Here is a 25,756-nt window from a genome sequence, read left to right as displayed (position 1 = left end):
ATAAAGGTCTGTTTCTAGGAAACACTTAGTTCAAATAGGAATCAGTTCAGGGAGCTCCTAGTGAACCAATCCAACATCCTTGCCTAGGTCGATCCTTAGTGCAAACATATCCTAAACACACAAAGGCAGGATCAGTCCCATAAACATTCTGGGTTTGGTATTGAAAAGCTCTTGACTACTAAACCTTGACCACTCCTATCCCCAGAGCTCTCACCTACAGGCTGCTGCTACAGAAGGCCATCATCTCAAATTCAGTATGGTAAAGATACATGTCAAAGTACAATAGTTTGCTTTCTGTGGCTCAGCAGGCCAAGACACAAAACTGTTCTATTGCCAATGCAAGATCCAGGCTGAGGCTGCAAAACCTTCACCAATTGTGTCTTAACTAAGCACTGTGGATGGTACATAAAAATCAATTCACCAAAGAGTAACAGATCATTGAAAGATTTTGACATTTGTTATTTGCTTCCTCCTCAATGCTCTTTGTTTGTGCTTCATGGCAGTTCCAGCCCATCATACAAAAAAGCTTTCTACACAGGATCCATGATTAGTCTAGCATACTCAGATACCACAAACTGAAAAATACAGGACAAATAAGTTTTTATGCAAATTTATTAATTAGCTTTAACAATAGTAATACATAAATCAATACTATGTCCAGCATAAGGTTGTATAATAAAATATTCTGGTAAGATTGATTTCTAGTGTGTGCATTAAGGGCAGTTTTCATCCAATTTGGACATTTTTTTAAAAAAATAAATAAATACAAGGCCAAAAAATGCTTACTTCATGAAAGTTCTGCTAAGTAAGACTTCATGCTCCACACTGCTTCAAAGCACAATGACTACAGGCGTCTGTACACATCTTGGACTCACACACAAATGGGCTGTGCTCAAGCAGCACACTTTTTTTTTGACATCCAATGAAGACCAATACACACAAATTTTCAAATTTAAACCTCCTTGTTTGTCTTCAAACTAGCATTCACTTTTCTATTTTAGGATTGTCTTGCCTTCCAGCTGTGATGTGCACATATGAATCCTAACCACATCATGTTTACCAAATACGAGGCTCCAGTCCTCTTCTAATAGTACTGCACTATCTGTTGGAACTATTTATGAAACAAATTGCTACTCCAGTTAAACAAGACTAAATTATTCTTGGAGAAAGGAAAAAAAAAAAAAGTCTTTGGGAACAGGCAGGAACATGGCACGCTCCCAGCTCTATTTGTCACATTTTTAGAGCTCTCTAGACTTGAGAAATACATCCTCTCTGGGATGGCTGGTGCTTAGTGCTACAGCATCACATTTTAGGCACCCTGGGGTCTGTGCACTGTAGACAGCACAAAAAAAAGCTGCATTTTCAGCTTTGTTTCCCTGATGGCCAATGAGTCCAAGGTATACAGTGGCATTCAGATGTTTTTCAAAGTGCAGTATAGAGGCATTCACTGACATTTGGACTACCTTTATTTATATTTAACAATATTAAAATCTGGTCCCAATTTAAATTAGATACACATGAGAAAATATATTTGGCAAATCAGAGCTATTTTATTTACTAGTTTACTTATCATATACCACATAAAGCTATCCTTTGGACATATTTACTCTACAAATCTAGATAAGCTTGTTTTGTCTTCTGACAAATTCTGCTGATGGCAAAATTCCCTTTTCCTTAAGTTACACTCAGGATTGAGTCACAAATTTTAAACCTACTCTAAATTACATATTTTAGTTTATTATATCAAAACAAAACCCAAATGCTTGGTCAAAGTATAAACACTTATGAACCTAGTGAAAACATCCCTGAGAAGCTTTCAGCAACGTAGAGTAATTATCAGGTTTGGTCCATTGGAGGAGAAAAATTGTTACATCCAGTTATTGAAAACTATGGGCTACAACTGCTTTGGTTGTACATTGGATTCCCATTCATTCCACTTCATACCTCTCACAACACAGTATATCTGAGACAAAAGCCACTAGAGGTTCTTTACATACTTTGATGGATAATGTAATTGTTACAAAATTTGTGATGATTGGCCCAGATTCAGCCCTGGTGTAACGCCTTTAATTTCAATGGAGTTCCCACACTTCCATCCCAGGGCTGAGTCTGGCAGCATACATGACTATGAAGGACAGTACCTAAAAATTAAAAAAAAATGCCTAGAAGTTACAGAGGATACTTTTCACAAGTTGCTGACATTATGTTTTCACAGACTACTTATTCTGCAAACAAACATTTAACCAATGTTTCAATTTAGAAGTCAGACTGCCAAGGCATAGAAAAGCTCAGAACACCACCAGGTTCAACTCTACTGAGAAAGCAAAGTGCAGAATTTCCACAAAAGTGCACGTAGGGTTAATGACCATGGAATTACTGTTAGTACACATGCAGGGTAAAAAAAACCCAAAACGAACAAAAAAGGCAAGAACTTCTTGAACAGAGGGGATGTATCATTTTCATTGCTCTGAAGTTGCTTTAGAGGGCCTCTCAGTCCATCATCTCACTGGTTTTGCAATATTTTAGAACAAAGTCAAAATTCACATACACATCAGATAAATGCAAGTAATCTACCTTTTGCATTAAATATTAACCATTTTAAAATGCAATTGTTTTCAGAAACCCTATTAAAGCCTGATATATTGGAAAATTAACTAAAGCTGCTTGTAGTCTGAGGCAAAAACTAAGTTAGCACTAGAATTTATCTTTCTGTACCAGTACTCCTGACCTTAGCACTTTCTGCTACATCAAACCCGAGCAAACCTGCAATTTGCACTTTAAAAGCCATGCTTTGTAATATTACATCAATAGCTTTTGCTAAATGAGGCTGCTTTACTCTAAGAAGTGCAACAAAAGTGTAATACAATATCTTGTACCTAACAGTATTCTAATTTGTAAGGAAACATGCAAAAAACCTGCAAAGGTGTTTCCATAAAGTTAAATCAAAACAAAATACTATGAAGGTTTTGGGGAAAAAAATAAAATTGTTTATTAGAAGAATCCAAGAAGGATCATAGAATATTGTGAGTTAGAAGGGACCCACAAGGACCATCAAAGTCCACTGTTTAGAGAGGATGTTCATATCAGTTTAAGAATAAAGGTGAGCAGAACTGTTCATGGTAAAGGAATATTGGAGGAAAAACTCCAAACAATCAAATACTGTATAAAAAATTATTCTGAAGTAACTAAAAAGGAAAAGACCTAATTTTACTCAATGAACACAAGAATTATTCAGAATTCATGGTAAATTGAGTATGTATAACCACTTAACCATAATATCACTGTGGAGGTCAGCCATGGAACTTGAACAGTACTTTTGGGATCACACACCAGACTTGTGGGGAGCCTTTGATACTGCAGCTATCAAGATCCAACCAAGCTGTTCTCTGCCAAACATGAAACATTTACAGGGTCCCTGTAAAATGAATTTTCTCTCTTGGGAAAGCTTCCCCAAAGAGCTAAGTTATGCATTCAACTCTAGAGAAACACCTCAAACAGGGTCATAAAAAGAAGCCTATGTGCTTAACCATGGTATTTGTGAAGCAAAGTTAGTAAAGAGAAGTGGATCCTTTCAGACAGTAGATGTGTTACCAGGTGGTGAACTGTCAGGGGCTGCTTTGGGATCAGGAGTGTGACAAACAAAAAGTTGTTTTCCCAAGCTTTTTTGGGCAAATCTGAAGTACATTATGTGGCCCATTGCAACAAAAGACACAGAAATAAGCACCAATAAGCCAAAAGCTTCAGGGTTTGGGGCCAAGATGACCATGATGAAGTGCAGTAAGTCCAGAAGATAATTCATGGAGTTTTGGACACCGTTTATGATGCCTCTTTCAGATTCTATGACGTTTTCTTGGAGTAACTGTGTGACAGTCAAATCAAAGGACCAAAGACCTATGGAGAGAGAAAACAATTATCCATACTGCTGGGCTTCCCATAGCAAACTCATCACTGGCACAATTCAACTCATCCTTCCAAGCACTCACTTCTACCAAAAATGCACAGCGTAAGACATCCTCTGGTTGACTAGAACTGATTTCACACTCACAGACAAGAGCAATTTACTTTCCTCTTATAAAAAATTTCATGAAAGAATACATATATAAACCTGACACACAAAGTTGCCTGTCACGTCCTGTTTCATCATGACTACAGAGCCAATGTTTTACTCATCCTTTTCTTGTTTAACTAGCTGGCTTACAGGTATTTACAGTGTATTCATGCTAGGTGCAATCACTAAAGTTCTGCATTAAAAAGAACCACAAACATCTTTTAAACTATGCAGAATACACAATAATTTCAAATGGGTGACATCAGCTTCCATTCTGGTTTAGTCTGTTCACAACTCAGCTTTAGAAGCTTATCTTGCAAAAAACCTCAATGGATGAGAATCAAGTATTTTATTACTCCAGAATTCAGCAAAAACTGCAGAAATTGAGGATAATGATTCTCCAGATGACCATTACCGTACATTACATTTATATATTTGACTGCCTATTCTGTTGACAGATACTAATATTATGCTAACCAGCAATACCTCAAAAAAATGAAGCTGTCATCCAAATCAAAGCTTCCCTTCTAAACACCAAGACAATTTAAAAAAATTGATTCAGTAAACTCTGAAATGTGAAGGTTTTTCACAGCAGATGTGTTTGGTGCTGTTTCCTAGTAACAAGTGGTTTCATTTGGTCATGAACAAAAATAACTTAGAGATAAGCTTTCCAAAAAATATGTTACAATCATCTCCAAATGTGGTAACTTTTCTCCTATTAGTGACATAAAATATACATTGAGTTAGTACTGCAGTCTTCACCCTGTGATACTATTGCAGGATCATTTCATTTTTACGTGAAGTATAATCACCTAGCCCCAGAAACAAGATGTAACATTCCAATTATTGCCTCTAATTCTAAAATCAACTGTATTTAGTAACTTTTAGAATTAAAAGCAGATATTAAACCAAACTGCAATAGAGACATAATACTTACCAACTCTAGCAGCAATGACTCCTGCAAACAGGAGACTAACAGAGATTAAAGGCACTGGCTCAGGACTCATCTCTGGGTCACTGTTGGCAGGAGCAATAGACCCGTTTAACAAGTTGGGCATTCCAGTTGCAAAAATCATTTCAGGTTCTGGAGGTGCTATAGTAGGCAATGGCTCATTTTCAAACAGCCTGGCACTGATGTCAGCAAATGGAGAAACAGTCAAATCCATTGGACTTCCAGGCATAAATACAGAGATGGCACATAAGATCAGACAAGCAAACTGAGCGACTCCAGAAATGAGGCCTGTGCGAATGAGGCCGCATTTGCGCCGAAGCCAAGTGAAAGCCACTGTTCCCAGGATTCCAGTGACTGCTGAGGCTCCCATGAGGAGGCTCAGCACAGAGCCACTGAGGCCCTGAGTGTATGCATAGCCTGTAGTGATACAATCAAATCCCAGGACAGTCATGTAGAGAAAGGCAAGGCCCATGCCTGCAAGGAACACCGGCTGGTTGTAGTACGCAACCCATCCGTCCCGGAAGGTTATGAAAGGTTCGGCAATCCGGGCAGCACAGCCGACTTCCTTCTCCTGCTGGGGCTCAGAACAAGCTACATCTTTCTCAATAATGAGCTGCACTCCTTCAGCAGGTTTCATGTCACTCTCTGTAAACAGAAATGGAGCTGTCAGGTACACTCCTGCCTGCAAAATGCACAGTGTACAGCAACAGACAATTGGGTGTGTCTAAGTTCACTACTGCAGAAAGGCATCAGTCAAACTCCACTGCCAAGCTCTCTCTTAATTACCTAAATTAAAATCATTTAAAGCGTTCTTAAATCCTACCTGGGGAGTAAGACCAAGTAAAGTTTATCCCTACCAGTGATAGGGATAAACAGTGAAAGAAAAAGCACTGCCTGCTTCTAGACTTGTGACTGAATGCCCCAGCTCCACAGAGAAATTATTTGCTTAACAAATGCCAGTGTCAGTTGGCATTTTAACACAGCTTTGTATGCTTAAAAGCACTGACTGAAACAAAGAAGGGCATACTTAAAAATCTGTCAGTATCTCATGTCAAGGCTGAAGCCTATCCAGAGTCAAAAGCTTTCAACACTTGACTTAAAAAAATAACAAACAAACCAAAAACTTATGCATTTTTATCACTCCATTCTCACTGCAATAAAGGATAAAGGCACTTCCACTGATCACAAAAATCTAAAAACTCACAGCACTATTTACTCTAGTAAGGAGGATAGAAATTCCACAAGTGTCTGTATGCCTGAGCAGTGCTTTTACACTATTAAGTTCAAAACTAACTCCACATACAGCAAGTGAGATGCCTGAAGTACTTCACTAACTTTTAAAAACACAGGTCTTCTAATGAAATCAGAATATTGCAACAGCAAAGATTAATAAGTGCTTCCTACATATTGACATTTGCTAAAAGCTTCATTCTCCAGAAGTATTTAAAAGCCAGTTCCAAAGCTGTGGAGCCTTCTACACTCTCTTGTTCTCTAATCCTCAACTGCCATCAGCCTGGTCCAACAGCTTACTGGACCAGCTATTACCACCATGGATCTGATGGCTGGAAAGATAGATCTCTTCAGCAGTTTTAAGAGCAGCTTTCTAACTCACAATATAGTGAGACAACATTATTAGTTAGCATTTAAACACAACCCATGAATTCTTCATATTTCAAAATAACCCAAAAAAACCCAATAACAAAACACAAACAAAAGCCCCCACCTATGTTATAGCTGGGGGTCATAACATGAGCTTTCAGTAGTTTATATACTGATACTGTAAAAATGGGGAAATACTTAAGTTTAGTATTTCAGCATCTGACATTGCTACTACTTCACAATAAAAACTGAGCTTCTGAATTTAAATTTCTGACATTGAATCTATCTAAAGTAACTTTAATATTAATTTTAGTGTTACTTATAGTAAGAGCCATAGGCACCTACACTGCAAATCCCACTTGTACTGCTTGGCCAAGGAAGCAGAGCTGACGGCCAGAAGAGTTTATTTTTTTCCTCCACGATTTCCTGAAGCATGTAAAAATCATGAAGTCATGCCAGAATAGAAGCATGACCATCTATATTCTAGAACCTCCTGAAAGCCTGTCAGTACTATGTGTAAACAGAGATGAGTTAGCAAGGAATAATATTACAGAGGCTATAGACCCTACAGAGCCAAGGGCCTGGTCCAGCTCATCAGCTTATTGATGGTAGGAGTATTCCTTATGGTCAGCCTGAAGTTGCAAGGCAGACTTGCTCTAAGGGGTTAACGGAGACAATTCATTCTGTGGCTGCATTTTATGAAATTCCTCAAAAAGCTGCACAAAGTAGTGTTGCTTCAATTAGAGTCTCTGGTATCTATACCCCAAACCTGCAAACTCCAAGCTAGGAGTAGAAAGCTATGTAGCCTGAAAGCAGCGCCCGTGGAAGACAAGAGTCAGCACTTGGCTTGACTGATGCAATGAATATAGAGTGAATTTGAGTAGTTACATTGCTGTGTTTTCAATACCTTTCTTTACATTCAGCTGTTTCAGTTCCGATGCTTCAACTTTTGCAGATTTGTGAGCCAGAGTAGGGGTTTTCTGGTAAACCTTCCAGAGCAGCAGATATTCCACACACATGGAGATCAGGTTCCAGCCAGAAATGAATCCACAGCCAATCATGGGGGAGCCAAATGTCATTATCTGACCAACAGCCATTGGGGCCAAGATATTGGTCAGCTGATCAATTCTTCTTATTGTAGCATTCATATCTGTCAGAAATTATTTGATGATGAAATGACTGGTGAACACAGTGAAATATTCATTGACATAATTTTGAACTGCACATGTATAAAGGTAAAGCTACAAGTCTTGCTCCAACTGTACTGGTTCCAGAAGTAACCAGAAGCACCTTCAGATTGTTTCAATATTTAAGTTCACTGCAATCAACCAAGGTGCTTGTAAGCTAAAACCCTACTCCTGACAGTTTTGCCTGCATGAGGTCTTCCACGTTTAGAATGTTGGGTTTACAGTGGCAGCATAGTCCTGCTCATCATGAGATTAGGTAAAACTGCTCATCATGAGATGAGATCACTTTTACGCAGCACTGATATTGTGGACTCTGAGCTCTAGCCCTGTAACACTCAAACCTAGCATGTACAGCTCCAGGAACCTCAGAAGGTAGAACTGTTTCTTGGGAAGATAGTAATCTATCTCCCAACACTGGAGCACGTATTTCTTAGCCTCCTCCATTCACTTCTAATAACTGGTGGCCAAAGAACCACTGTGATAGCAGCAGAACTTTGAAATGGCTTTTACATTTCCTTGTTCAGTAAGATCTAAGGATGCCTACAGCTGCCATCAACCAAAGTCCTCACTCCTTTCTGGTCCTTTGATGTTTACAGTCAAAACAAGCAACCCATTCTCAGCTCAAATGCATCTTTCATTTGCTGCTAGGGAATGCCTCACCCTCCTCAATCTTATCTACTTTACTGTCATTAAACGGTCTGGGTTCCAGTAAGTTTCCAATTCATAGTGCCATTCTTGCACTCCTACAAACTGCTCGACAATTCATGAGTGGTTTCACACATGAAGCCCCTTTCAGAGTCCTACTGTAAAACTAGAGCTTGTGAAGGCCAAGTGAAATTCTACATCAGTATGAAGCTGTTTATTGAATCTGTAGAGAATTAGTCCTTAAAGAAACATTTGGGTTACTCTATTTCCAAGTCAATTCAATGTTAACCTCAGTCAAATAGTTAAGTGAGATACTTGCCTAATATTTGGCTTTAAAAATTCCAACCAACTAACCTTTGTTTTTTGAGTCAAGTTATAACTCCACTCAGAAAAGGTACAAAGAGTGGAAAAACTAATTAAGGGCAACAAAGGAGAAGTTAAGGTAATTTTTTATTTCCCTATTCCACTAACTTGCATAATTAAGATTTCTCTTTGAGGAAAGGTAACAATGCAGAGATGGACAACAGTATTAGCTGCAAAGTTGGTGTCAGCACTTAACATTTTTTTTCTCCATTATTAGGGAGTTTCAATGGTCTCCAGGTTACATTACATCGTGGGTAAACAGAAAACAAGCCTGTTCAGCCTGGAAAGGATGTTTCAGATAAATCTGTTGAACTAAGGTGCTTAATCCACTGGTTTTCATTCTCAATCAAGTCATAAGAGAATTTACAACAATCTCTTGCCTGATTTCTCAGTACAAAAATGTAAGTAGTCATACAACTGTGCCTGAGCTCACGAAGCAGTAAGAAGGCAGGACTGACTCCCAAGCAGCAGTTCTCTGCAGGTGTGGTCTGTACTTTAACTCATGTGCCTGTGTGGGACAGGGATGGGGGAGATGATTTGCTGAGTAAGATCTGACACAACAAGAAAATTTTTAATAGTTCTCATTAAGCTAAAACTTTTACAGATAGCTGCTATTTTTCTACCTGTGATTCACATGTTTAAAGAAAGTTCACCTGCATTACTGCTCTACAAAAGGCATGACCTATAAAGGCACTGCAAGGTCAAAATAAAAGATTAAGGAAGAAAATTTGCAGACTGGAAAATAAAGGTATGACACTTTTAATGCATCTAAGAATTAGCCTTTCCTGGATGAGATGGGTAAATATTCCCTCATTGGAGATAAACATCAAGTAAAAATCTGGAATACAGGATTGAAACTTCTAAAAGGACTCTGAATTCTATGGGCAGTTCAGGCAGCTTTATACAAAATTAGAGTCCAGAAGCTGAAATGCTGTCTAAGCCTGAAGATATCTAAACTACAGAGGTGAGCTATAGAGGTCTGGGTAATGTTAAACTGCTCTGTGCCTTGTTTGCAGTTCAGTATCAGTTCCTCTATCTGAGAAGGCTTAAGTCCCCTTATGGGGTTGGTTCAGAGCCTATACAGCCTGACCAAATTCATCACAAAAAATGCTGCTTCCCACACTGTGTTACAATCAGAGGAGCAGTACTGCCAGACTGTAGCAGACCCTTTGGTGTAATTTGCCTTGTGCATCCTTGGTTAGAATCCCAATCTCTCACATCCAAGAAGTATCATGACAATCAAGCTGCAATAGGATATAAATGGGAATTAATTCTCTCTCCTAGTAGTATCAATGTCACTGTGCAAGGGCACAGGGGGAGGAGCAAACATAAATCATCTTTTGCCTAGAAAATATTTTGTCTGTAGTCTGTGCTCACAAGTACCCAATGTCAGAGGAAAGCAGAGATTCCAATTGCCACTGAATAAAGTTCACAGCTCTGAGTTAGACATCCAATGCTAGAGAAATGCAAGGTTTCAAATGTGCCTGCATGCACAGTATTACCTACTGGCAATTCCCTAATATACCTGCTTAACTGTTCTGGACTTCATTCTCATGCATCTTTCTTTGATCCCTGTGAGAGGAGCCCAGTTACGCAAGAGTTCTGTTTCATTCCAGGCACCTAAAAATAAAGTATTGCAACACTTGGCTTGTTCAGCAAGACTAGATTTCCTAACAGAGCTGCAGCAGGACTCAGAGGAGGGCAAAACAAGTTTGGGGATGCCTAGCTGAATGGTAATCACAACAGTAATTTGTGATCTCGGTAGCTGTAGTCCAGAGTGAAGAAGAGCAAAATAAAGGCTGGCCTTTTACTTGATGTTTTCTCATAATATCTGGAACTCAAAGATGCACTGATCTCTGTAGAACTCTAGTCTTAAAACAAAAATAAAATCAAGCTTGGAAAGTAAGACATGCAAGGTATTATAAAGGCAATATATTTCACCTGCCAGTTTGCTTCTGTCTTCCCCTGCAACCACAACAATCCAGTCCCTCTGAATTGTGATCGCTGTGGCAGTGCTGGCCAAATTGGCAATATTTGCTATTGTGATAACCAGGATATAGCACAATGTCTAGAGAGATGAGGGGAAAGAGTTATAATGTGAGAAAACTGATGGACATCTCCACTTTCTACACAAGCAGAACAGACTTTTATATTTGCTTCCATACATTTCAGCATTATTCTTCACACAAAAAAAGGTCAAGTCTACAATTCCTAGCAAAAAACAATCATCATCTCTGTTTACCTAACAAGTGCAGTTTCATTTGCCAGTTTTGACTCCCAGAAACATATGTACAGATTAAAGAACTAAAGATTAAGATAAAAATCCATCTATCTCCCATGCTTCCCAAAGTTTCTTCGCAAATGAATTTCTTATTAACAAGCTGAAGCACTCACAAGAAGCCATCCATGGTATAATGTCAAGAGCTGTGTCTTAAACAAGAAGATAATCATCAGGATAACACCACACAGGATGACAGATGAATTCTGCACAACCAAGGATGTCTGGGCCACTGTTTTAAACCAAACAGAGAGCAACAATTATGAACATAAGAATGAGCTAACTATAGCCTTAAGGTGGACATAATTAAGGAACACACAGATTTATAAAACAGCCTTGTTTTCCTAGTCTCCCCCTAAACATAAGTGGCAAAAGTATACTTCATAGTAGAGTCTGAATCTTCCATTGTCTTAGAGAAACAAACTAATGTCTAATGTAACTTTGTAGCTCCTGATTTACACTCAATGTAGGTCTTCTCCCGAAGTCCCTCTTTAAATGCTGACAGTATGTTTCAAGTAGCAAAAACCTAGCTCAAACCTCTAAAATTAATCTTCAACCCACCATGGAAAGAATACTATTTTGAAAATTTTTGGGAAGTAAAAATTCATTTGAAGAACTTGATCCCATTTTATTTGTAAAACAGACTACAGCATATATATAGAATATGCGAATGCAAATGCATTGTGTTTACACTCAAGTGAAAGATATCTGTATCCAGACAAAAGACAACAAAAATACATGTGTATGTTAGTGTCTTAATGTAAACAGAAGTCCTTAAAGTTACATTTTTTTACCTTTTGTGTTTCCATGCATCTCTACACATCCCATGGGTTTAGTCAGAGTAACAGACACATCATGATTTTGCTGTCTTTGAGAGTATCTCTGTATAACCATCACCACTCTGAAACCACTCTGCCCTTCTCAGATGAGCAGGCCTCATTCTCACATTTGGCTTGATCTGACCGTCAGCTTCACCTTTTTAACATGAATTTGGAAGGTAAATAACCTGCTCAAGGCATCTAACCTTTGAGCCTGGAGTTCTTGTCCACCCAATCTCCAATAAGGGCTCCCAGGAGAAGAACTGATCCCGCCACGACCAGGCCATAGACGGCAGTCAGGAGCAAGCTGTTTCCATAAAGCTCAACCAGGAACACAGAGACAGCAAAATGCCACATCCGATCTCCCTTCAAGAGTAAGAGAACACACACATTACTGCCTGCTCTTCAGAGGTACACAGGTTCACTATTTTACTAAAGCTCTGGACTGAAATAGAGGTCTGTTATAGGTACAGAGGTGGTGGGGGGTTTTTGTGGTTGTTGGTTTCTTAGGAGGTTTGTTGATTGATGCATCCTGTCACCATTGATTTTATCCCAGTGTCATTAAGATCATCTACCCTAATCAAGTGGATCATTACAGTTTGTAATACCACAAATCCAAAAATCCCAGATATTTTCTATTAGTATATTACTGGACAAAGTCTGTCACCAGCCACATCCAACAAGCCTCAAGAAGCTTACACAAATTCTCCACCACAGATCAAATATTAACAACAGATTTACCATCACTATTTCAATAACTTTTCAAGGCAGCAGTTTGCTCTTAGATGATCAAAGCCTAACTGCTGCTTTATAACACAAGAATGAGTCAAGTGGAAAAAAGTCATCATACAAATCAGGATAGATATGGGTAAATGTTAACTGAAGTTTCTAAAATCAATGGACTTCAGCTGGTTTTAGTGTTCAGCACTGGCATATTACTCAGAGGAGGCAGAACAGCATAGCTCATTTAACCTTTTGTAAACTCACTGCTAGTTCAGCCTATTGCTAATTTAACGTAATGTGTCCTGATAACCACTTGCTACAGGTACAAAAAGGGATGTGTTTAGCAATTTGGGCACCAAGTGAAGCAATTTTCATTCTATTCAAAACATTCTTAGGTTTGCTAATAAATACATGGAGGTTTTTTGGTCACATCTCACTTTACTTTTTGAACATATTGCAGCAATACATGACAGAAAATCCTTTCTGTAATCAGTAAAAAACCAGATGAATAGAAATCATTCATACCATTCTAGGGCACACAGGTTGTTTAACAAGGGTCTCTAATGTTAGTCTCCTACAAACCAAACATGAAACTGTTTTCTTCTGTTGCCTTATCTTAAATAAATAGTTGCTATGTGATACAGCAAAGAGTAAAATTTCTAAGGACCTCAAATATTCGGAAGGGCTGGGGGAGGTATAACATAAAAGAACTTTTAAAAATCAAAGCCAAATGATTTTGGCCATATCTAACCATGTAACACAGCAATCAAAAGCCACATAAAAAGCATACTATTTGGAGGGTCAAAATAATTGCAAAGTGTGATTAGCCCTCAGTATAGTACAGACACAAAAAGCACTTGCCTTGCAATGTTATTTGAGTTCACTGGAGTTTTCTGCAAACATTGTAAAATGTAAACTTTGATACTTGTTTCCTTAAACACAGGCTGAAAAAATTATACTCCAATCATGGAAAGAAAAATTCCATCTTTTCAAGTAAAATCCCCAGGGTATTTTGTATGCTTTTTTAAACTAAATTGACAAATGCAACTATAAGCATGATCATATTGTGTCTCCTCTCATATATTATAAACCATTTTTTACTCGAGACACCTAAAGCCTTCTGTAAATATGTTCCATTTACATTCCATGGTTAGCTAGTAGAAATATACAGAAAATATCCCAGCAATCATATCCCAGGCATATCATTTCCCAATTCCTGCTTTCCCTTAAATTTAATGACCTCCTGAGGTGGTACTATATAGGATTTCACTTAAAATACATGCAGGTGAATTAACCTAGATAACTGTTTATTAAGCTAGAAAAACAATCAAAAAAACCCCTTTCATACAAAGTTTGGCTTTTTTGTTTATGCATAGATATTTCAGTTACTGGATTCAGACAAAATGAAAGGCATTTTTTAAAAAACCTAAGCATGTACAAGTCAGTTCCTGTCACTACTGTCAGAGTGAAAAACTGAATCTCACTTCAAACTCATGGAAAAGTTAATTTGACTCCAGAGAAATCATGATTTTGCTGTACACTTATCTGAGAGCCTGTGAACACTGTTCAACTTGATCCAACACATTTACCCAGAGTATTTTGATCAGGTCAACCCACAGAGAAGATTTTTGGGGAAACCACAGCTGTTACAACCAGAAAGTATGATTTTCTTTCAAGAATTAAAACCCATAAAGAATAAGCAAAGATCAAGGAGAAGAACAGTATTGGTGGATTGCAGAGCTTTGTAGCAGGTATGTCATTTCAAGCAAAGAGCTATTAAAATTTGAACAGCAAATACTGTTTACAGAAACAGGCAGATCCTTGATTACATACACTTAGTCCCACCTTTAAATGTGGCTTTTTGAAAACTTTCAAATAGCTACAGCTGTTCAGCATCACTATCTTTTTAAAGACAGCTCCTCCCCTTCTGTAATTATAAAATTACTTATAATCACCTTATACTGAATAAATACAATCCACATCAGAACTGAAGCCAACAAGTTAAGGAATAGCCAGGCCACCACCTCCTGAGGCCTGAGGGGCACAGATAAGGCTGGGAAGCTGGAATCAGCTGATCTCCTGGAAAACATTAGGCCTGACACCAACAATGTGCACCCAGTTCCATGCTGTTCCTTTACTGCTGAGGGATAACAGCAAGAGAATAAGGTCTGGCACTCCAGGGCAGCATTGCTGGCCACCCTACTAAGATCCCTGAGGCCAGGCACACATTCAAATACTTGACTGAGCAAGGGCCCAACAGAGTCTAGATGTTGTTCAAGTCTGAAAATTTCTGGAGATGTGACATGTTTAATCATTTACAGCCTCTCTTGGCATTTGGGAATGGCATAGTAACACAGAAACCTAATCAGCTCTCTCAGTTACAGCAAAACCCCATTTCTCCTCTTGGGTTTTGTGCTGTGGACAGAGCCATTCTAAAAAAAAGATGATCTCTTACTTGGTATTCTGAAGATTCAGGTATTTGTTTACTGTTTCTGGTAGCAAAAACCTTCACATTTCAGGAACACCAAAGCTTAGGAGATACAAAAGGTGAAGTCCTGCACCCAGTTCTGTCAAAATAAGCTACTGCAGAATAACTTCTGTTGTTTGAGCCGATTTGGTTGGTTTGAGCCGATTTGGTTGGGGGTATTTTGAGTCAAGATTTTCAGCACAAAACCCACCAGGACCTGACCAGGTTATATTAATATTTCTAGACATCTTGCAGTCTATAATTTGTTACTTTGTGCAAGACTGTTTTCTAACTCTGCTTTGCCACCTTTACTCAGGGACTCAGAGCAAGCCCACCACAGAGCTGTGAAGCACTGGCCAGAGAGGAGTAAGCAGGGTTGGCCAACTTGCCAGTGAGGCACTTTGTGGGCATGACTGACAAAAACACTGGCAGGCAATAAGCCCTGGGTTCTGAAGGAGCTGCTTGGCTGCTTTTCGATATTAACAACTGCCAAAATATTGCATTTGTTTAAACAAACATATGGTACTACTCAAAGACTGCTTTCATTAAGAGAAACATCAGCATGACCTTTCAGGTTAGCAAAAGCAAGAAGCTCCAGAGTTAGGCATGTGCTGCTGTAACTGGAGATCAACATGTACATCAAACCAACCGAAATGTTCCAACACAGGACCAAAACACAGAACAAGGAAATGGGGGGAACCTTCCATTTATTTGTGAACCAAGCCATTGCATGGAGACTTAAGATTGTGTTAAAATACACACATATTCCTAATTTTATTTTGTGGAACAGAATCAGAGTGTCTATTTTTAGTGCATATCTTAAGGTAGGTTTTTTTAGTATTCTTCAAGTGAGTAAAAGCTGGTATAGTAAGTTATATTAGCAGAGAAGGAAATTTCAGGAGGTAAGTGATTTTATAGAGGACAACTCCAGCTGCTGTCAAAAAGTTAGCTAGTGAGTGGCAGTATTGAGTCCATTGTAAATACTGAGCAACTCCCATTAGTAAATATGAGTCCTTCACATATAACTCTACAATGGGCTCTCTCTCATTCTGCTCCTCTACAAGGAGTCTCACTGGTTCCACAGTGATCTAAAAACATTAAAAGGTACAGAACCAGCCCATCCAAGAATTGACTCTGTACTAAAACTAAACCTACTGAACATATCTTGTAAAGATTATGAAGACTTTTAACAGCAAGGTGTTGTAACAAGACCTCTACGGTGGTGTGCTAATTTGTGAAGATTTCTGGAAAGCACCAATAAAGCTCAGGTAAATCATAGCCAGATTAATAAAATCCTACTTCTACCAGGCCAGTATTTTACTTACCCAAGTGGACAGTGCATGTCCAAGATAAAGAAGAAACTTTGCAGACGTAAAATAGGCAATCACAGATCCTAGATGAGAAATAAGAAACAGATGCTAAAGCAAATGCGGCACATCCACCGCATTTCGCTACGGCAGGCACAGCTCGCTGCCGTGGACACCGTTCTGCGAGCGGAGGCGCTACCGGGACACGGCGCGATTCGGAGCCCCCCACCCGCGGGCAGCCCCGCCCGGTCCCCGCGCCCGGAACCGCTCGGGGCCGGCCCGTCCGCACTGACCGCCGCGCCGCCGGCCCTCCGGCTCCGCAGCCCGCGCCATGCCGGCCCGCTCCGCCGCTGCCCGCTGCCGAGAGAAGGGGGGGGACACGCGGCTTCGCTCCGTGTTGCCTTCCCCGACTTAGCTAGCACTGTAGCTGAAGTCGGAAAGCCTTGGCCTTATGCGCCGCGGGCGGCGGGGACGCTCCGCCGCGGAGGGGCCGAGCGCCGCTCGAAGCACGGCTGGGTGCTCTGGCTGCCGAAAGCGTCGGGCGAGGGAGCGGCGGCGCAGCGCCTTTTGTAGCGGCGGCGGCACCGGCACCGCCCCCGCCCGGCCCGCCCCGGGGGCGGCCCCGGCCCCGCCGCCGCCAGAGCCCGGCGGAGCAAGAGGGGCACCCGCGCCGCTCCCGGTGGGCAGCGCTGGATGCTGAGCCCCGGCTCAGGGCACCGCAGGTGGCACCCCGACAACCGTGAGCCCCTCTGTGCTGCCTCTGGCTCGGCTCTCTGCTGTTGCCTTTTTGTTTTCTGGCATGTTAGAAAACGTGACGTCTTTGAGTATGCAGATTGAAGAACCTGGGTTTGTAAGAGAAGCGCCAAGTACCTCAAGCCGGTGGTTGAAACACTGCCAAAGGACGGTGCTCTCAATTCTGAGCTTCCAAGGAAAAAAACCTCAACTAAACAGGGTACCAAAATTTTAGCTAATTAATTGAAATAGCTTTTCTATTCCGATGAAGGTGGTGTAGAATTGACCCAGTTGCTGCTGGCTCAGGCTCTCTGCTTCAGATGAAGCATCCCAGTTCCTACCATAAATACTTTTTTTGCACTCTACGTGACCTACTTTTGGTATTGGCCACCACAAAAAAATGCATGTTTATAGAAGTCAAGAAACAGTCAAAATGTACAACAAGCTAGATCTATTTCAGGATACTATGAAAATATTTAAAAATTATCTGTCCATGTGTGGTTGAAATCATAATGATTGTTCTTGGCTGCCAGAGCTGAGATTATATTTTCATTGTGTAATACTGTGAAGTTCCCTCATCTATGTGTAAAATTGCTTTTAGTTTGGGTTGTGTTTTTGTTTGTTTGGTTGGTTTGGTTTTTTTGGGGAGGTTTGTTTGTTTTGTTGGTTGGTTGGTTTTTTCCCCCAAGTATATAGGCCACCCCAGAAGCAAATGCCTGACATAACAGACCAATAACCTGTCCTGGTGTTGCCACTCATGTGATCTTGTTCAAAGTATTCTTACATTAATTAGGTGACTTTCTATGCATGAATCATGGATTATACTTTGCATAATGGGAACTACACCTTGGGAAAAAATAATTCAGAAATAAAATTCAGTAAAAACATAGGAAGCCTAAAATTGGTATTTTAATGGGATTGGTTATCCTAGGTGAGTTAAGTGTTTTCTTCTTATGGTATATTCCTTAAAATTTTGCAGAAAATCTTTTCTCAGATAATCATCAAAAGCAGAGTAAATTTTCTTGATGGTTTTTCTTATACAGCCTTACTGCTCAAACTGTACTCTTTTTTACTAACAGCTAAAAAGATAATTACATTTCCTAAACCTTACCAATTTTAATATTATTAGCCCATATTAAATACAAAACCCACAGCGTATCAAAACTAATATGTTGTGGCTTTAAGTCTCTTAACTGTCAGTTCTTGCACTTCTACTGACAAGGTCAGTGTGTTCCACAGGTATACACACACATGAACTCGGGTCTAAGCCCTGGCTGTTCCTTGTATCTCAGCAGGAAGGCAGCACAATCTGGAGCAGCTCTGTGGCACAGATGCCTACCCTGCTCCACTGCAGACTATCCCACTGGACTCACATCTTTTCCAGCACTGTCCCTGGTGGCACTTGTTGCCACTGCTGTGGTTTGGTGACTGGATTGATGAGGTCTGATCTGATCTGTGATGTACATAATGCTCACATACAGACATGTGATACTGCAGCAGTTCATCCAGGAACATTTGACAGCACAGTACTGCTGGTTAGACCTTTTTCTGTTACTAGAGAAAGATGTGCTCTCTAGTTTCTAGTTCTCTAGAATTAGAGTTTAAATAATAATTTCTGATTGAGTGTTTACTGAACTTCATACAAGTGCATTGGATTATATAGGTGAAATCATCATCTCGGCAATTTTTTCTACTGGTAATGAATTGGGTTTGGGTGATATTTAAGCTCTGCCAAGAGGCAAAGAAAACATGGACAACATCCTTTGGTTGCTGTATGTCTCTGGGATTTCTGTCATGGAAGAATGTGTGCTCTGTCCAGTGGGACACAGAGTGAGCACAGTGTGTGTCTGGGATGCTGCTGTAGGGGATGGCAGCCAAGGCTGTATTGTGTGTGCAGTGAGGTCAGCTTGTCCTCGGAGCACAGTGGGTGATGCACAAGACTGCATGGTGCAGATAAACCCTGCAGTTTGTCCACTACAGCTCACACATGTCCCAGGCACACCAGAGTCACTGCACACAGTGACAGAGGGTACTTGCTGCCAGCAGGCACTAGCCAGAATTTCTTACATCCACAGGCATACCCTTCTCTACCAATTTCCCTGCCAAATGTCCAGAGGACTTAGATATATAGCTAAAAGGCCATAGCTGATTTGTGAGGTGTTTCCAAAAGCAGGGTAGTTGAGTTGGCAGGTAGGGGAAATTCATAGTTTTTCTCCCAAATTTGCCACCACTTTGCTGATAAACTTCCCAACATGCTTATTAAAGTCAGTCTGTGCTCAGGATTTTTTCTCTTACAATACTGATGTCCAACATAATACAGTAGCTTGAGCACTTTGATTTTTACATCTAAGATGCTGCTAAAAAAGCCTCAAATATTTTTATAAATACTCCACAAAATCCAAATTTTATCAGATTGCTTTGTGAAGCCTCTGTAAATATATTTTTAAAGATGCAGGTCTTTTTTTCAGGTTGACTGGCTCACCAGTATTTTCACAACATTTACAGATTTCTGATGTATTTAGGATGTTTATTAGCTGGAAGTTGTATGAGAGGAGCTGCCAGTTTTACTTTGTACACCCCCGACTCAGCAGCCTTGCAGCAACAATTTACACAATGGCACAGCACACCAGCCATGGATTTGAGACCAGGCCTGACTAATGGTCACTGGCAGAATGAACATGGACATTTGAATTAACAAGAGATATATTTATGTTATAGTCTTCCTAGCTAAAGTTTTTTCAGTGGGTAATTTCCATAAGCTTTTTTAAAAATATATTACTAATATATTTTCTCAAGTTATTATTTGAATGAAGAAATATAAATACTAAACTAGTTTTTAGATTTTTAAAGTTTCTGATTTAAATATAAAAAAATTTCATTCAAAAGGCATTCTTCAAAGTATTTATAATAAGACTGGTGATAGAACAAAAAACTCTTATATTTCATTTTTCTGGCAACAAGGGCAACAATTAAACTATTAGGTGTAAACAACTGAAAATATTTTCATTATTGGTAAGTGCATAACTATGATGTCAGTAATAGTCAAAGACACACTTTCAGGAACGACACAGCTTAAAAAATAAGAGAGGATGTATTTTGGCTTTAAACAACTGCCCACATCAGTGGCAGCTTCTTTAAGCACTGTGCTTGTAATAGAGCTGCTGAATGTAGAACAATAGCAATTTTACCAAATAATACTCACAATTGTCATCATGGTTTAACCAAAGAGGCATGAATCATAGTGAGAGACCTCATGCACACTCAGATCGTACACTCAGCTGAGAGGTTTCATGAAGTTTAATTATCATGCTGTTGCCATTCTTCATTAAGACACACCTCTTGGTGTGCAAAGTGGTCTTTTATTCATTCAGCTCACACAAAGCCAAGCAAAACTGGAAAGGATATATATAATCTGTGTCTTTTGAAGGGTGAAGCTCAGAAGCCTTTACTGCACTGCCCCCTGCTATGACTTAGGCATGGAAAGCTGTGGGTCTGCTGCTCATAACCCTACATGTTCAGCTCCCAGGACTGCCATCTGGATCAGCTGACACTCCGAGTTTGCGATGCTTTTGCACAGGGAAACAGGCAGAGGTGGGATAGAAAAGTCTCCAGACCTGTTCAGGTCACTTACAAGTCAGTAATTTGAACATCTATACCTACTAATGGTCATTAATAAACATCTACTCCCTCCCACTTGCTCTAATATCCACAGTGGGAGCTCTCATGGGATTTGTTTCATTCAGACTTCAAAGTGACAGCTCCTGTCTCTCAGGGCTAGATGACCTGAACCAATCATTATTTTCAGGACCAGAGCTAGGCTCCTGTGACAAACTTGTGAGAAAACCATGCAGAACCTCCAGCAAGTTCAGAATTGAGAGGGTTGTTTGGAGAAGCTAGAATTATCTAGCTTCTACACAACTCCAGCTCAGGGAGCTGAACCATCTCTGTGTTCACATAAGCAAGCTAAACGTTTGTAACTGATAAGTGATAGCCTGACTAGTGACCAAAACAACTGAAAATCCTACAATACATGTTATGCCATCTGTTATAGGACAACTGGTTTCAACAAGAGACTCCTTTAGTCTATTTGTCATAAGAAAACACTGTACCCTAAGCTCAAATAAAGAAAACATCTTGTACCAAATGAGAAAAAAGTAATTAAAAGAAGTCACCACAGCTACTTAGGCACAAGTGGATGTTTTACACCCAAATGTCAAGAGTACCATTTCTGCAAATTGCCTATATCATACTGCACATTCACTCTCAAGAGAGGGAATTATTTACTTGAACTGGAACACTGTGTCGAGGAAGGGACTGAAATGAGTCTGGAGGGTAAGATAACAGCCTATCTGCAATTGAAGCTCATTTGGTTTGTTTTCTTCATTAGAACTTACTGCAGTTTTTCTCCTATCCTGTGGCATTGTTCTGTTACTAAACAATAAAAGAATGCTTTATAAACAGTGTTTTGTTTCCTGTGTGTATTTTAGTATGCGATATGAAAAAGCTGGGATTTGTTATTTTCCCCACAGCTTTCTAATACCTATGAATTTTGCCTTTATTCCTTAATTCATTGTTAAGGAATTTTGATACATACAATAAAATCAAATACGAATGCAAGTCAGACAGCATTTATATCCCTTTAAAAAAATCATTTGTTAGAAGTAAAAGGTATCCTTCTCTTAAATAACTCCTATTGGGGGTAATGGCTGACCTCTTTAAGACAATCAGATTTTGATATCCCTGTTCACCTTTCTGCAATGTTTTATTCTGCTTCTATGCCAAGAAAATACTTAAAATCACATTTTTAACTTCAGGCACATATTTAGTTCCCATTGATTTCAATGAAATAAAGACCAAACAAAAACATTTCTAGATTTAAGACAATGCTGAAAAACTTCTTGGAATAGAAGTGAATCAGGGAATACAAGTTTCTTCTGACCTGCCACTAGCTTGAATTGAACAACCTGTAGTATCAGTGATCCCACAGCAGGAAAAGGGAAGAGCTTCAGTTGCACTATCAATTTCTGTTTCTGGGTGTCTCCAGAACAGTCTTTATAAAAACATGTTTGTCTTTGGAGACCAAGATACAGTTATGTTCAAACCAGCCACAACTTGAAAGCAATTTTTTGGAAGTAAAGCATAAAGTACAAGATGTACTTAGAATGACGTGGTGAAGGAAGCATATGCCAACAAACAAAATCATTTATTTGAACTGTTCTGGAGTTATGCAAATACCATGCACTTCAACAGCCATCAATTGTGTAGCCATTGATCTTGCAGGTAGAGCCCTTCACCCACATACAGCACCCTGTGTGAACGGGGCTCTGCACTGGGGCATGACACTGAGCCAAATACATCTTTAGCAAAACCTGCAGAGATGAGTCTGACACACAGTGCTGAGTATCAGAAAAACCTCATACTACCACCTGCCTGTATTTGATGTTAGACAGTGATTAACTAAGTTGCCATATCTTATTAAGAATAATAAGCCAGTCTTTTTCCCTTTGCAATGTCATTACCATAACCCTTTGATGTTAGTGCTATATTGATTATTTACAATAATAATGACAACATAATCATCTAGTAATTAGTCATCATTCTACAATTACTTAGGCTTCAATTCTCATAAATCCTACCCTTAGCTTTCAAAGAACAGCTTACCCTTCAGACTCAATCAGACACATTCTTTTCACTGATGGTATATGCCTTCACTAACACAGCAAACTTCAACTAAGAGACAGGGAAAGCTGTTCCCACAGAAAGCTTTGTCCATCTTCAAGCTGTTTTCTTTAAGGGTGGCAAGCATAATAATCAATTTAAAGATTTTTAAAAACCTAAAACCTGAAAAATTCAGTTTGTTCTGAAATGTCTTTTATAAGGGCTCTAATAAGAACATTCATATTAATATTGTTTTGTTAATTTTCTAATCTGAAGTGAAAGTTGACATAATACCACAGAAAGCACTCTCTCTGTTTCATTAATGCCACCCAGGGCTTGAATCATATTCCAGAGATACTGCCTGGGAGACCCTGCAATGTCCAGAATGGAACGTGGAGTCTGCTAGCAGAAATATATTTATGTAGTGTGCTCAGGGACAGGACACAAACTCCTCTGCATCAGAAAGTTCTTCAAAGCCTTTGGCCCCAGAGGAGGTTTTAGCCCTCAGTTTCAGCTCTGTGCAAACACTGTTCTAGCAGCGCTGGAAATGTGGCTTACCTGTTTCTGCAGAGCTCTTATTTTTTTAAATATCTTAAGCACAAATCTACTCAGTACCCTTAATCATCTGACAAGAAAACACACATATGACTGATAACTTGCTGTTATCTAATACTTCTCCACCCTATTATTATGGCTAGCACTCCCAAATTGATGAAATGATCATTAATAAATTAAGGGAACTGATACGGCAGGTTAGCACCATCATGGGGTCCTGGTCATATGAAGCCTGGCACTTGAGTCTTGAGGTAACAAGAATCCTTTCCTGACACATTGATGTCAGGAAAAAGAGAAAATATTTTCAAACAACTTAAAACAACTAGGAGAAGGAAAAAAATCTGAAGAAGTCTGTATATTACTGCTACTGCCAAGAACAGATGTATAATAGCTAAATTCTTAAACTACACCACATGGGTTCACACACAAAAAATATGAAACAATGGTAAGATCAAAGGATTTCAAATTGTCTTAATACAGTACATTGATTTTTTTTTTCTGGCCTCAGCTGGGGCTGAGGGAGGGCTCTTGCTTCACTGCAGAAGAGGTTGACTTAAGTTGCATTTCAAGTTAAATTTAAGTAGTCTTTTAAATCTATGGGCTGCTCACTAATAACGTCTTCAGTCCTTTAAAACACATAACTGCCCATTACTGTGTTCAGTAGAAATATTCAAACATTAATTATGCACGTGCTTCCAAGTGTTTTCAGGATGAGAATCCACACCAAAGTCAATTAAGTATTGGGCTCCAAAGTGGTTGGGAAATCATAAAGGATAAACAGGCAGAGGATGTTTCTTAAGTGAAGGGGCAATTCTGGATGTCAGACATGGTCAGAAGCATTGTTGTGATGTGTTTAACCTTGAGAGCAAACAGAAGAGTTTTGTAACCTATAATTATGAGAGACAACGTTGTCACAATTAAACCTCTAACTAATGTCTATTTACACAATATTCACATCCATCCTGAGGAGCACAGGTTTTTCATTTGTGAATTCCTTTCTTCTGTAGTCTTTCTGTTTTGACCACATTCTTATTGCCAGCAATGGATTTCATACCTCCCCTTGCAAAACAAGTGTTTTGTTTATGCTTTGTCCATAACAAGTTTCAAGACAGTGATTAATTTAGATAAAAACTGCACAGCAACTACATGTTATGTAGGGTCAAAATAAGTTGCCAAACATAGGCATCTAACTCAAGAGATCCTGTGAAAGTAAAACATCCAAATGGCAACTACAACATAGGTCCTGGAAGAGACCTGAGCTCTACAGGTGAATTAATTGAGTGGCAGACAGGATAGCCTCTGTCATCTCAGATGGTAATAGATGTCTAAATTTAGAAAAATAGATCAAATTCCTACTCTATAATAATCTTACTGAGGCTTTTGTAACTTCAGGACAGCATGTGTTTGGCAAACTTTTGTCTTTTCTCAGAGTACTTTGCCAATCTTTCTACACTGAGACTCAGCAGCACTTCTGCACGAGGTTTTACAGCAGCTACAGGGAAGAACATAGGTCCAGGGAGATTGAGAGCCACCTTCGGTTTTCCCAAATCTACTTCAGATTGTAGAAGTCTTTGTGTCCAGCATTTTCCACTGGAAACCCCTACACACAACCAATTGAAATGCTATCACTTAATAGCAATTTACTTGGTCTTAGTTTGGCCAGCTTTCTCCAGGATGATCCCTTGGAGCCAAGAGAACCTTTGGATGGAGTCTTAGTGGGGAACCTGACTAGTTTTTAGGAGGCAGTCTGAGAAGAGAAAGTGAGGCCTCTAGGATATATGAGCTTCTGCTCTGGTAGTGAATTGCAGTTGTAACTGGATAAGGTACTGACTAAGAAGGTAAGAATCATTCCAAATTGTCCAAGGGAACATGCCTGTCTTCACAATCATTACTCCTTAGATAGTTAAATACATGGCTATAGGCTGTGGGAATCACTGGAATAAAATAGTTGAGATCCTTAACATTTTGTACAGGAATCTAGACTTGGAGATTTACAGGAAGCCATCAAAAGAAATATTTCATTAATTGATTCAAGACATGAGATCCATTCTTGTGATTTTTTAGGTACAGCCATTTAATTAGAAAAATTACATCATTATGCTCTGTCAAATTAATGAATGTAAGATTCAGTCAATTCAAGGTTTATTACTTTCTCAAAAATGCACAGTCCAGGGATAGGGCATAAGGGGACAAGAAGGCTGGGCATTTACTTAAGTAGGAAGGCTGAGGGAAGAAAGAAAAATGAAAACTGTACCTGCCAATTTGCACATGATCTGATCTCCAGTGAGGCCTGCAGGAAGCAGAAGGCAAATGGGAACAAAACCAGGAAAACAAAAAAATCAAGTCTTTGGCACCAGGAAGACAAGACCACGAAAGAGACAAGCTGCAGCGAGTGACCAGGAGCGCGGGCGCCGGCCCCTTCTG

At 39.5% G+C, this 25,756-nt stretch overlaps 1 protein-coding gene across 2 annotated transcripts; it reads right to left on the bottom strand.

The window, feature by feature from the left end:
- Nucleotides 1-594: 594 nt before the first annotated feature.
- On the bottom strand, nucleotides 595-25,756 carry SLC40A1 (solute carrier family 40 member 1). 2 transcript variants are annotated; one of them, XM_030241556.2, is made up of 8 exons: nucleotides 25,587-25,756; nucleotides 16,406-16,473; nucleotides 12,097-12,256; nucleotides 11,189-11,304; nucleotides 10,736-10,862; nucleotides 7,507-7,749; nucleotides 4,986-5,645; nucleotides 595-3,891 (listed from the first exon to the last, which is right to left on the bottom strand). In XM_030241556.2, the coding sequence occupies exons 1-8, from the start codon at nucleotides 25,600-25,602 to the stop codon at nucleotides 3,572-3,574; spliced, it is 1,710 nt and encodes a 569-aa protein (XP_030097416.1). In that variant the 5' UTR covers nucleotides 25,603-25,756; the 3' UTR covers nucleotides 595-3,571. The 2 variants fall into 2 exon arrangements, with proteins under 2 accessions (XP_030097416.1, XP_030097415.1); XM_030241555.2 differs by lacking the exon at nucleotides 25,587-25,756 and adding an exon at nucleotides 16,681-16,939.

The sequence above is a fragment of the Serinus canaria genome, chromosome 7, assembly GCF_022539315.1.
Source record: "Serinus canaria isolate serCan28SL12 chromosome 7, serCan2020, whole genome shotgun sequence".
Classification (NCBI taxonomy): domain Eukaryota; kingdom Metazoa; phylum Chordata; class Aves; order Passeriformes; family Fringillidae; genus Serinus; species Serinus canaria.
Note: the sequence above shows the minus strand (reverse complement) of the source record. Positions and strands in the feature narration are given on the sequence as shown.